The 13,850-nt window shown below is 42.0% G+C and overlaps 1 protein-coding gene across 2 annotated transcripts; it reads right to left on the bottom strand.

The window, feature by feature from the left end:
• Positions 1–6,846: 6,846 nt before the first annotated feature.
• LOC132654226 (vomeronasal type-1 receptor 44-like) lies at positions 6,847–12,627 on the bottom strand. Of its 2 annotated transcripts, none has more exons than XM_060383733.1 (2): positions 12,436–12,627; positions 6,847–8,801 (listed from the first exon to the last, which is right to left on the bottom strand). In XM_060383733.1, the coding sequence occupies exon 2, from the start codon at positions 7,774–7,776 to the stop codon at positions 6,847–6,849; it is 930 nt and encodes a 309-aa protein (XP_060239716.1). In that variant the 5' UTR covers positions 7,777–8,801; positions 12,436–12,627. The 2 variants fall into 2 exon arrangements, with proteins under 2 accessions (XP_060239716.1, XP_060239717.1); XM_060383734.1 differs by lacking the exon at positions 12,436–12,627 and adding an exon at positions 9,443–9,961.
• Positions 12,628–13,850: the final 1,223 nt, after the last annotated feature.

Genomic DNA, 13,850 nt, shown 5'->3' with positions numbered 1-13,850 from the left:
GTTAAACAAACATAATGTTTTCAGGTGGATGATTTACATTAAGGACACTAGAATTAGAAGAGAAGCCTTTAAAAATATAAACCTCCTGTCTTATGTCAACAATTAAATATACAGGATAGATGGAAACATGATTCTAGAGAGAACTGGAAATTCAGAGATACTGAATGTTCTTTTATTTTTAGTCAGGGTCTCCCCATGTAGCCCTGGCTGGCTTGGAACTCACTATATACACCAGGCTTGCCTTGAACTCACAGATCTCTGCCAACTTCTGCCCCTGCCGGCAAACTAAGTGCTGGCACTAAAGGCATGTGCACACACATTTGGACCTGTTCATGTGTTCACATGTTTGTTTTAACAGTTTATTAATTTCTCCCCATTTTCTCCATCTTTATGTATCTGTAAATATTCCCTCCCTTTAAGTCATTCACAACATTCAATTTTGCGAGCATATAGCCTGTCATCAGCATTTCTCACCAACCCAGTATGTATAAAGGACATGTGATCTTCTTCTCCAGCTGCCCTGCCTACATTACCTAGTACTTAAGTCATTTCTTTAAATGATCCTTAAGGCTAACTTATGAGATCTACACATGGACAGTGACATCACTGCTCATGGATATGAGTGTGCTTTGATTTGTAATATCTCCCCAAATTGCTCTTTTCAGTTACTGAATAACAAATGAAACTGTAATTAGTATAGAAAAGCCCACCTGAGTTAGAGGCTTGCAATTGATTTCTCTTTATAAGTAATCAGGATAGAGCAAGCTCCCACTTTTCATGGCATTAGTTGAGGTCAAAGCTGTGTTATGTTCCATGTCTTATTCTGCATTTAAACTTAGGAGGTTTTCTCTATCTCTGTCTCTGTGTCTCTGTCTGTATCTCTGTTTGCTGTCCGTCTACTCTGTGTCTGTCTCTCTCTGGTGTGTGTGTGTGTGTGTCTGTGTGTGTGTCTGTGTGTCTCTGTGTGTGTGTGTGTGTGTGTGTGTGTGTGTGTGTGTGTGTATTCATGATATCCAAAATAAAGAGGCCAGCACCCAATTGTAAAGTTACTTTAAGAAACGACAACCCAGGCCTTGTATCCATATGTGGCCTCCCAGCGCTGCAACAGGTGACCCTTCAATGGAAAAAAATGTGTGAAGGAAAAATTTGGAAGATGGAGTACATGGCAGAAAGATGAAAGAGAAAGTGAAGTGGAGGGGTTTATTCACTGTAGAAAATGGCGGAATTGGAGACTTAATGGCAGTGAGGAACAGACATCCATGAGGAGGCCAAGGTGAGGTCCTGCTGCAGCTTGGGTCTTTGGCTATGTCTGTAGCCTAAGTTACCAACAAAGGCCAAGTGAATGTCAGGGTTAGGGATGCCACTGAAGACCGTGTGATTGTCTGAAGGATGTGCTGCTGAGGAAGATATAATGATCAGAATGGCCTCCACTGCCACCTAGGCCATGGGGACATGTGGAACCATGCTGCTGCCAGGAGCCAAGTCTGGGTCCCCTGGTCCTATGGCAGCCAGGGTCTGTTCGATGACCCAGGCCCATGTTTCCACCAGAGGCCATGCAGGTGTCCCTGGTTAGGAATGCTAACTGAAGCACTGTTCTGAGCTGGCTCCACCCCTCAATGGCCACGAACTTGGGAGAGCTGGGCCTTCCCCTGCTCTGCTGTGGGATGGCTTGGGCAAGGAAGAGATCCCCTCCCCGCTCCTCACATTTTGTCTCTCACCAGCTGTAGCAGGTTGGAGACATGGCTCCAAGGTCATGAGAGCAGGAGAGTTGTCTCTGCCTCTCCCCATTTGCAGAACTCAGAAGAGCACCTCCCCTGGGCAGCACAGCACAGCTGGCCCTGGTAGTGAAGGCATGGGTGATTTGGCCCCAAGAGCAGGAGAGCAGGAAAGATGACCTTGCTCCTTGCCGGCTGCAGCACTGTGTGAGATATCCAGGGCCGTGCTGAGCTCACCCTGGGGTGTGGGTCCAGGAGAGCTGGTGGGCTCACCCTGGGGTGTGGGTGCAGGAGAGCTGGTGGCTCACCAACTCAGCTACCACCCAGGCAGATCCAGAGCTTTGAGTTGGTCCACCCCAACACCTGTCCTTCTGTGACCTGCTGGAGAGGATGAAAGGGCCGGTCCTGTAGATCCAAAGCTGCCGGAGCTCCGAAGACACAGGGCAACAAGAGGGCATCTGAGAGAAGTCCCCATGTGGATGCAGTCTTGATGGTGTAGCAGAAGCCAGAGGCTTCAATCCAGACCCATGACTCATTGCAGTGAACATAAGCACGTAAAGAAAAGATGCCACACTATGATTCCACAGCAAAACTTTTCATTTCATTTCATTTCATTTGGAGGAGAGGTTGCAAGGGTACAGGGTGGAAACCAAGGAACAGAGACATGAGTTGGAATGGGGCCCATGATGGAAACATCAGAAATAATTAAAGTTTTCGTTTAAGAAAGAAGTGACAATCCTGAAAGCTAAATGACCATATTGACATATAAAGAGCATGTCTACGTAATAGGACATAAGTCTTATTAGTTCATAATCTCTTACAGAGTTGCTCTTTTGAAACATTAAGGGACATATGATTTTTCAATCACTGATGTAAAAATACAGGGCTGGGTATGTTTTATGTTTGGTTGATTTTTCCACATAACAAAAGAAAAAGCCCACAATTTACACACCATCACTTGTTTTCAAGCTAGGTAATTTTCCACGTTTAATCTACATTTTTTTATGGCTCTGACTGAATTTAAAATATCTCATCCAGAAGGTAATAACTGGATGCCAGCACAAGGTAGGAAACCCTTCCAGGGTGGAGGAGTAGCTTCCTAAGAGCACTGCTTAACTGAAGGACTTCTCTGCTTTCATGGGAAACCTGAGACTAAGAGTCAGAGCATTAGGAAATAACAGACAATACATTGCTTGAGGCAAATTTACCTTAAGGACTGTAAACTGTTGAGAAATGACAGCTTGATACTTTTAGAATACTTTTGTTTTTAATTGCAGCGGCAATGCTTTTGCAGCATGTTTAAACTAACTGTATACATTTCCATAATGAGAAAATGGACTGAAGATACACAGTTCCCTCTGAATATTGTGGACATACATTGGTGAGAACAGTCACATTACTGGCCAGCCAGAGCGAATGCCTCTAAAGACCCCACCAGCAAAACTTCCACAATGCGTATGCTATTGAAACTCTAGAATAACATTCTGATTTTGTTCCTGTTGGTTACTCTGAGTCCTGTCATCTATAAATGGATTCATACAATGTCTGCTCCTCTGTGACTGAAATTTCACTTTGCTAAGTAGCTTTGGGGCTCATGGGCATTGATTCATGTGCAGGTGTCTCCTCCTTTCTGAATGCTAAATAACAGTTCACTCATGCACAGGCTACAGTTGTGTTCCTGTGTTCAGAGTGTTCTAGATCTTAGGTTGTTGGAATGCTGAAAAATTGTCAGGAGCATTGTCGAGTACATGACTGTTTTTTTTTTTAATGTCATTTTTTTAACTTTTATTAATTACACTTTATTCACTTTGTATCCTCTCATAAATCCCTCCCTCTTCCCCTCCTAATCCCAACTTCTCTCCCCCTTCTTCACGCATGCACCACCCCAAGTCCACTGATAGGGGAGGTCCCCCTTTCCTTCCTTCTGATCCTAGTTTATCAGATCTCATTAGGAGTGGCTGCATTGTCATCTTCTGTGGCCTGGTAACACTGCTCCCCCCTCAGAGGAAGGTGATTAAAGAGCATGCCAATCAGTTTATGTCAGAGACAGTCCCTCTTCCCATTACTATGGAACCCAGTTGGATACTGAACTGCCATGGGCTACATCTGTGCAGGGTTTCTAGGTTATCTCCGTGCATGGTACTTGGTTGGAGTATGAGTCTCTAGAAATTCCCCTGTATACAAATATTCTGGTTCTGTTGCTCTCCTTGTGGAGTTCCTGTCCTCTCCTGATCTTACTATTTCCCACTTCTTTCATAAGATTCCATGATCTTTGCCTAACAGCCAAAATTCTCAGCATCTGCTTTGATAGTGTGTAAAGAATTGTGTTGGTAATTTGACGGGAATTGCATTGAATCTGTAGATTGTTTTTGGTAAGATGGCCATTTTTACTATGTTAATCATGCCAAGCCATGAGTATGGGAGATCTTTCCATCTTCTGATATCTTCTAATTTTTTCTTCAGAGACTGGAAATTTTCTTTTTCATACCTGTCCTTGACTGGTTTGGTTAGGTACAAATTCCCTTATGTCATTTGTGGCTATTGTGAAGGTGCTGTTTCCCTAATATATTTTTCAGCCCTTTGTGTTTTGTATACAGGAGGGCTACTGATTTTTTTTTTTTTTTTTTTTTTTTTTTTTTTTTTTTTTTTTTTTTTTTTTTTTAGTTAATTTTGTATCCGGCCACTTTGCTGAAGGTGTTTATCAACTGTAGGAGTTCCATGGTAGAGTTTTTGAGGTCAATCAGGTATACTATCATATCATCTGCAAATAGTGATAATTTGACTTCTTCCTTTCCAATTTGTATCCCCTTGATCTCCTTCAACTGTCTTATTGCTCTAGCAAGGACTTCCAGAACTATGTTGAAGAGATATGGAGAGAGTGGGCAGCCTTGCCTTGTACCTGATTTCAGTGGGATTGCTATAAGTTTCTCTCTGTTTAGTTTGATGTTGGCTATAGGCTGGCTGTATATTGCCTTTACTATGTTTAGGTATGTGCCTTGCATCCCTGATCTCTCCAATATTTTAAACATGAATGGATGTTGGATTTTGTCAAATGCTTTTTCAGCATCTAAGGAGATTAGCATGTGATCTTTTTCTTTCAGTTTGTTAATATGATGGATCACATTGATGGATTTCCATATATTGAACCACCCTTGCATACCTGGGATGTAGCCTACTTGGTAATAGTGGATGATATCTTTGATGTGTTCTTGTATTAGGTTTGCAAGTATTTTGTTGTGTATTTTTGCATCAATGTTCATAAGGGAGATTGGCCTGAAGTTCACTTTTTTTTTTGTTGGGTCTTTGTGAGGTTTAGGTAACAAGGTGACTGTGGCTTCATAGAATGAGTTTTGTAATGTTCCTTCTGTTTCCATTTTGTGGAATAGTTTTAAGAGAACTGGAAGTAACTCTTCTTTGAAGGTCTGGTAGAATTCTATGCTGAAACCATCTGGTCCTGGTCTTTTTGTGGATGGGACACTTTCAATGACTGCTTCTATTTCCTTAGGAGATATAGGACTATTTAATTGATTTACCTGGTCTTGATTCAGCTTTCTAAGTGGAATCAATCAAGAAAATTGACCATTGCATTTTGATTTTCAAATTTTGTGCCATGCGGACTTTTAAAATTAGACCTAATAATTGTTTGGATTTCCTCGGTGTCTGTAGTTATATCCTCCTTTTCATTTCTGATTTTATTGATTTGGATGGTGTCTCTCTGCCTTTTAGGTAGCTTGGGTAAGAGTTGGTCTATCTTGTTGATTTTCTCAAAGAACTAGCTCTTGGTTTCATTGATTCTTTGAATTGTTTTATTTGTTTTTAATTGATTGATTTCAGCCCTGAGTTTATTTTCAGCTGTCTACTCATTTTTCGTGTGTCTGCTTCTTCTTTTTCTTTTTCTTTTTCTTCTTTTCCAATAAGCAGGCATGCTGCAAGCCCTCAGTTCCCTGGAGTATATCAATAGCACAGCTGAGTAACTATCTGTGAATAGTTTACTATTTACATTTGGCTATGATATTTTGAGCACAGATAAAGCACTTTGTTTATGGTCTCTATTCCTTTGACACCCCTAAGCTTCATCTTTCATAAGTAACTCATCAAGTTTGTGGAGTGTGTCTGACTGGCATGGCAGACATTCGAGGTGTTCTTCATATTCTCACTAGCACTCCATGGCACAGGGAGGCCATGACCTGATCCCACATCCTGATACCCCTAGACTAGACAGTGGCTGCTCCTACCTTTGACTATTTTAAATTTGGCCATAGGAGCACGATTATGCAAATGACATTATGGTTCTCTGCATATCATTTTAGCTCTGTGTATTTGTGTGTGTGTTGTGCATTCTGTGATAATTTATTCTCAAAACGATGTTTCCTTGTGTATTTTTTCAAATATAAACAATCAAGGCATTCATTTATTGAAAATGTCATAGTTGCCACATATTTAAAGTAATGGTTGTGCCAGAGAGTTGGCTCAGCACATAAGTGAACTGTTTTCTAGAAGACTCAAGTTCAATTACCAACACTCACACTTGGCTGGCCCACAACTGCCTATAAGTCTAGCTCTAACAGTAATTGACACATCTGGGCTCCAAGAGCATCTGCACTCAAGTGCACACACACACACACACACACACACACACACACACACACACAGTTAAAACTTAAATCATTGTTCAAAAAATTAGAAATAAACTATGCATGGTGACACACACCTTTGTTCCCTGCACTCAGGGAGGCAGAGGCAGGTGGATCTCTGTGAGTTTGAGGTCAGCCTGATCTACAAAGAAAGCCCAGAAGAGCCAGGGCCACACAGAGAAACCCTGCCTCAAAATCCTCAATAAATAAATAAATAATAAAAAGTAATGTGCTAATGCAGGTCAGATGAAAGACATCTCACAGATCTCTGTGGAAAACAAATTGAGAAAGATAAACCTCATGTGATATCTGAGTAGAAATGCTTTTTAATCTTCTTTTACATACTTGCCATCCACAAACACAGTAAACAGATGTAATGGGAAAAGGATGTTTTCACATATCAGTTTAAACCTTGGAATGTTCCTATTATGTCATGATCATAGCTCTGATGACAACATATTGGATTGCATTAAGGGATCATACCCATTCCTGAATAATCACATATTTACTTTCCTGTCCCACACTGACCTAAAAATTTTAATTATATGCTTTTCAGTGCAAATAAACACAAGAGGACTGACTGTGGCATAGCTATGGGACACAAGAATATGAATAAAGTAGAATAGTAAGCCATCTTTGAACTTCATTCTTGTTTGCAAGATAACAGTCTCCAAAATGCAGAGAAACACAAAGAAGCTCATGAGCAGCAGGATGGTCCAGGTGGCCCTTTGCTCTGGAGATGCTTTTGGAGAAAGGCTGGTGCTGTGAAGATGCCAGGCCTGCTTCATGTGCCTGCACAAGAGAGCCACCATGTACCCACTGGAGAGGGCCATGAGACTGATAAGAAAGGCTTCCCTGAAGACAAACAGTGTGGAAAATGTGCTTTGTCTCGAGTAACTCAGGGGTAGAAGTGAGCAAGACTGAGTAACATACATAAAATTATCTGAGGTCGAATTGGAGACGGCGCTATTTGATACCAAGAGGTAACTGCTAAAAGACATGTAGAGAACGCAAAGAAAAAGGGCACACGAGATGTGATGGGGAGATTTATGTTTAAACTTGTTTAAACAGCAGCTTCTAGGGCTGAGGATGATGGTCCAGAGGACATTCAGCAGACAGGCAGCACAAAGGGAGAGGCCCCTCAAGAACCTGTGTAGATAGAAAAGGGATTTGCATGTGGTGGGGTCCCACCTCCCCTGAGACATAAACATGTCTGCAGCTATGAGTCCCATAGTTAACAGCATCAGTAGTTGGGTCAGGGACAAGAAAGCAATGACGAAATAAATAGGCTTAGGCCTGTGTGCACCAATGAGCATGCAGAAATGGAAGAGAAAAAGGATGCTGTTGGCTGAGATCCCAACACTCATTTCAGAGAACAAGGTGATTTTAATATTTGTGTTAGTGTGGAGTATGCTGGCCTTATTCATTGTGTGTGTATTTGCAAATATCAAAAGTCTGAGGAGAAAAGAGAAAACTCTTCATTATAAATACTGGTAATGAAGCATTAACCACCAACCCTGAGCTGGCAACAAGATGTCAATTCATCCCAATTATAACTTGTCTAATTGGAACTCAGCTCCAGCTCACACCCCCTTGAGACCATCCCCATAGTCCCCACTGTCCCCACTGTCCTGATGCTTCTCAAGCAAAACTGAACTCTTCGAACCATAGTGGGGCTGTCTCAGAATACAAACTTTCTGGTACATTAAACATTTCCAGAAGTTATAAAAAAATTTCCTCTCCTGGTCCACATGTTTGGTTTATTAAGGGGTAATAGCTGCATCTCACTTGATTGTCAGACACACGTGCACAGGATCGTTTATCTCAGTGCCCTCTTCCCTGCTGGCCAAGTATTCATTCACCTTCTTTTTCATTCATTCATTATTCATTCATTTTCTTTGTCTCTTTCTCTTCTTTTCTCTCCCCTTTGTCCCCCTTACCTCTGCCTCCTTCTCTTCCTCTTATTCTCTCTCTCTCTCTCTCTCTCTCTCTCTCTCTCTCTCTCTCTCAGTTTTTCAAGTCAGGGTTTCTCTATATAGTCCTGGCTGTCCTGGAACTCACTCTGTAAACAAAGATGTCCTAGTACTCGGAGATCCACCTGCCTTTGCCTCCTGAGTGCTGGGATTCAAAGCATGCACCACCGCTTCCCAGCCAAATGTTCTTAATAAATCTCCAGAACAAATAATTACCAGTTTGGACTCTGAGTTGAATCCTAATGACTCTCTGCCATTTCTTCGAAGTGTGACCATAAGCACTCAGAAGATGAGCTCCAGTCAGCAACTCTGGAGCATATGTACAGTCAAGAAGCCCCTAGGTGTGAGGATTCTACCTACACACCAAGCATGGAACTGTCCGACACAGAGTGATCTCTATACATGTCAGCTGCTGGTTTTCTCATGCAGTGGCCTGGGAGACAGAATGCAGCTCTGTGAATGACTGATCATCTCCTTCCCTGCATGAAACAGAAAAGACAAAAATGACCAAAAGGCTAGAATGATGGAGCCAAGTTCCCTTTCAAGAGAGTTTGAAATCCTGGTGTTTCTCTGAACTCTTCTAAGTGACTCTGCCTCCAACCTATGAATTTAATCTCCAGCCATGAGATCCAGTATGGTCTGAGTTCAGGGTGAGCATACTCCTTTTTTTCCCCCTCTTTTGACAGGTAAAATCAGGGTAGTAAACAAAACTACAATTACAATAGACTTAGGGCCATCTCATTCTAAGGTCATAAGTAAATGAAAAGTGTCCACCCAGTCTTGAGGGATAGGCTCCACAGGAGTCTTAAGTCTCCATTGCCTTCAAGGTGTAGGGGACTTTGTCAGACCTCTGGGATGTAGGAAATTCAGTGGGCATTTTATGTAGAGCTCATCATTTCCTTTAATGACGATTAAATACACTCAAAGTATATAATATTGTAAAAAGTTTCCCAGATAAACATTAACAAATTATCAACTGACAATCAAGGGTGTGAGATGAAATAACTTTATAGCTTTTCAGATCATATTGCACTATAATACAGTATACTGACAAGAAGCAAAAATGTTTTCAATGATCTAAGTATTTGTTCTTATATCCACAGATGAGTGTAACCCTCACCTCTCAACAAGAAAACTTCTCTTTGCAGCAGACTGAGATCAGTACAGAAAACCACAGCTGATCAAGATGTAGAGTTGTGGATCCCAGTCTCGGTGGACCCATCTACCAAAGACCTCCTGCAAGCAAGGCTCAGAGAACATTGCTTCTGAAGATGGCATGGAGAGATTGAAAGCAGGGGATTAGGGAATTCACTGTGAGATTGTGTCTCCCGGTAGAGTTAAGGAGCTACAGCAATAACCTTACGCACATGACTGCCTGAACAGGAGCTAAACAAAGACAACAACACTTAGACATGCCAAGGTACAGGAAAACCACTGCTCAGCCCTTCTCAAAGAACTACAGGAGACTGAGGAATGCTAAGAGCAGGAGCAACAGTCCTCTCCAGGGAAGAGCACACAAACTGGTAGTCCAAAACCAAATTATCAGGCCTGAAAACAGGCAAACACGTCACATTATACAGACTGAGCAGGTCGCAGTTATGCATCTGAGACTATATATGTGTGTAATGAAAATTAGAGGAAAAACAGCCATGAGGCTGGAGGACAGCATGGGAAGGATATTTGGATGGGTTTTGAGGGCGGAATGGGAAAGGCCATATTACGTCATTATATTATAAGCTTAAAAATTCAAAGAAGTATTTATAAAATGAGGGAATAGGGAAAATTTTAAAATTCATAAACACTTGAAAAGAATGAATAATTCAGAGCTGAAAATAAATACTTGATAAAAACAATTAATAATTTGAGTTTCCTCACATAAAAATTCTATAATAGCAACACAAAAAGCTAGTTCTTCAAAAGATTAGTGGCCACCAGGCCCAGAGAGTCATGATTAAGCTCTTCAGATTTTAATTTCTGTGAACCTGTGGAGTTCCTCATAATGCAAGTGCTCCTCCTTGACCTCAGTCTCAATGAAGAGAAGACACAGGTGATGGAGAAGGAAGGACCAGGAAAGTAAAGGAAGAGGAGGGGGGAAATTCAGTTCCATCTTCAGGTGACATAGAATAACAGTTTAAGGCACACAGCCAATATGTTTGAGTCTGTGCTGTGATGACCCCAGAAAAATAAACAGTAATGAAGCCTTCAGGACAAAGAGCAGCTGTGCACACTGGCGCTCAACCTGAATGTCAGCTTGTGACCTGTGTGCACCCATAATGGTAGCCGTGGGTTTGGTAAACACATTTCATGGAGTATACATTGGTAAAGTATACATTGGTAAAGTTTTAAGAGTTTAAGAAACTTGAAATATATGCATTCACTAGCAGATACTAACGAAATAATCCTAATACATGTTTCTCTCCTATCATTTTTATAACGCAGATCTTTTTGTTCAAGTGAATACAAAAACACCTAAATACATACACACATACATGAGAGAGAGGGGAGAAGAGAAAGAGGAAGAGCGAAAAGTAGAGGGAGAAGAGAGGGTGAGGAATTGATTTTTACAAAGACATGATATTGACAACGCAGGGAGAGGGTTGTCAACCTCTGTAGATGAATGGAGGATGGATGGAGGCTGTGCTATATTTAGGATTACTTCAGTAACTACAGCCCTACAAAATGTAAACCACTTAGGGAAGCCAGGACATCTCAGGAGCCAGGAATCTTCAGCCATATTCATGGCATCATGGCTTCAGGAGATCAATGCTTTGAAGTCACTGCAGAACCATGTTAGTGTGGAGGAGAAAGTTCACAGTTGCTTCCTCTCTGCAGAAAACCTGAGGAGAGTGAAACCATGTCATGAACTGTGAGCACCAGCTTGTCTGGAGTGAGACAAACAACAGCCTTGAGCCACCTGCCAGCTCCTGTCTTTGTAGCCCCCTCAACTGTGCCTATGTGAAGGTCTGTAGGAAATTCTGGGCTAATGCATCATTCGTATATAAAGCATTGCGGTGACTAAAAACCCTTCGTAGAAATACTCCTGTCTTCCCAGATGGTAGTGCTCACATGAATGCCTACTATTCCATCACAGGAGATCAGAGAACATGACAGCCACTTCCTGCCATCAGAAAAATTATGTAAGAGAAAGCCTTTTGCACAACAGTTCAGGCTGCCACAGCCACCTTGGGATTCAATTGCACTGTGCCATAAATTACCTTTTATAGCCTGGTCTATCAGGTTTCCTGCAGAGAGAATTGGTGTTCTCTACACAGAAAAAAAGACCAGGATTTGTGAAATAGGTTCCCTGTGAAGAGGCCATATTGAGGACAAGGAAGGAAAGCCTTAGAGGGTAGAACAGGAGAACAAAATACACCTGGAACGAGAAATATCCACAAGAATCCTGAACATTCCCTGTTAAAGCAACTATGAAGGCTTCAGCTGCTCAGGGCTACAAAGTTAGAGCCCACTGTTCTGCATGGAGTAGACACTGTATCATCCCTCAGTTACCAGAATCATGGACAGCCTGAGATCCATGACATCACAAAGAGGCCTCAAACAAGTTACCAGTGTTCAGCACAGCAATAGCCTGAGCTTGTGACCTGGAGGGAAATAGAGAGTGGAAAGGGGAAAGAAACCTTCTCTGCAGAGGCCATTGCATGCTGGGTGCTTGTGGCCCTGTGGGTGCACTGCAGCCAGGGAGGAGAAAGGCAGGAAGTGATCTCTGTGTGGACATTACATTAAGCTGTGGGTTTAAGCTTTCCTGGATAACATGAGGAGAGCTGCAAGAAAGAATAAATCAGGAAATTGATTGTATGACTGAATTACTAACAAAGAAAGTCATTTACTTTTGAACAACATGAGTGCAAACCAAAATGTATTGGTATTTTGGAAACATGAAAAATTGATGATTTTTAGGATTTACAGAAAATTAATATCCTAAGGAAAAACCATGCTGATTACCAGTGCAGAACACAGTCTCCTGTGCTGAGAGGCTGTCAGAGTTCAGCATCTCCACAGATGCTGAAAACCTTCTGTAGCCCAGTTCTCCTCCTCCCATTGTGTGCCTGAGACCTAACCACCTTCTGATTCTGCACTTGGGTGCAGAGCACTTACCCAGATGGATGTGGCAGGGGAGGACTCTGCTCCTGAGGAGTTCCTGCACAGCTAAGGTGAAGGTGTCTTTAATACATATCAGAAGTTTGTTATTTCTGTGTCTGTAGAAGGTGACAAGTTCCCGCTGGGGAGCATGAAGTCCTGGCGTCCCAGTGGGGTGTCCTGTCTGCCTGTTGATCTTACTCCCGGTGCCCAGATAAGAGCCATCTGGAGAGGGCTGAACACGGACTTTATCTGAGTTATCTTGCAATACCTGCGGGAGGGATCAGAAAGTTTGCACCACACAGGCAACTCTAGCTTCGCTCACTTTGAACCTCTGATCTAATCAGTCCCAAACCATTTCATAATTTTCGCTGTGTCTGCTCTGAGGTGAGAAACTGCTGGTCCTCCCATGACTTCCCATGGCTCTGAGGTTCTCCCTAAAGTGTTAACAGGCAGCCTTTCCCTGGGTCAGTACTCACACAGAGAATATGGTTTCCATGTAATATTGGTTTTGTGTGCCTCAATTTTCAGATGCTCAGCTTCAGGATTTGAACTGTCTGGCATTTACAAGCAAATGTAAAGAGAAATAATATGGAAATGTCGAGGGACAGACACACAGCTTGGCCTTTGGTGAGGCAGCAACGGGTAGATGAAAGTGGCTGAGGTTTGGGTTAACTTAAAATCCTACTATTTTTTCCTGTCCACTCTCTGATTTCCTTTCCAATTTGTATCCCCTTGATCTCCTTCAACTGTCTTATTGCTCTAGCAAGGACTTCCAGCACTATGTTGGAGAGATATGGAGAGAGTGGGCAGCCGTGTCTTGTCCCTGGTTCCTGTGGGATTGTTTAAGTTTCTCTCCATTCAGTTTGATGTTGGCTATAGGCTTCCTGTATATTAATTTTACTATGTTTAGATATGTGCCCTGTATCCCTGATCTCTCTAATACTTTAAACATGAATGGATGTTGGATTTTGTCAAATGCTTTTTCAGCATCTAGGGAGATTATCATGTGGTTTTTTTCTTTCAGTTTGTTAATATGGTGGATCACATTGATGGATTTCCGTATATTGAACCACCCCTGCATACCTGGGATGAAGCCTATTTGGTCATGGTGGATAATATCTTTGATGTGTTCTTGTATTCAGTTTGCAAGTATTTTGTTGAGTACTTTTGCATCAATGTTCAATAGGGAGATTGGCCTGAAATTCTCTTTATTTGTTGAGTCTTTGTGAGGTTTAGGTACCAAGGTGACTGTGGCTTCATAGAATGAGTTTGGTAACGTTCCTTCTGTTTCTATTTTGTGGAATAGTTTGAAGAGAATTGGAGTTAGCTCTTCTTTGAAGATCTGGTAGAATTCTGCGATGAAGCCATCTGGTCCTGGCCTTTTTTTGGATGGGAGAGTTTTGATGACCACTTCTATTTCCTTGGGGGAT

The sequence above is a fragment of the Meriones unguiculatus genome, chromosome 5 (genome assembly GCF_030254825.1).
Source record: "Meriones unguiculatus strain TT.TT164.6M chromosome 5, Bangor_MerUng_6.1, whole genome shotgun sequence".
NCBI lineage: Eukaryota > Metazoa > Chordata > Mammalia > Rodentia > Muridae > Meriones > Meriones unguiculatus.
Note: the sequence above shows the minus strand (reverse complement) of the source record. Positions and strands in the feature narration are given on the sequence as shown.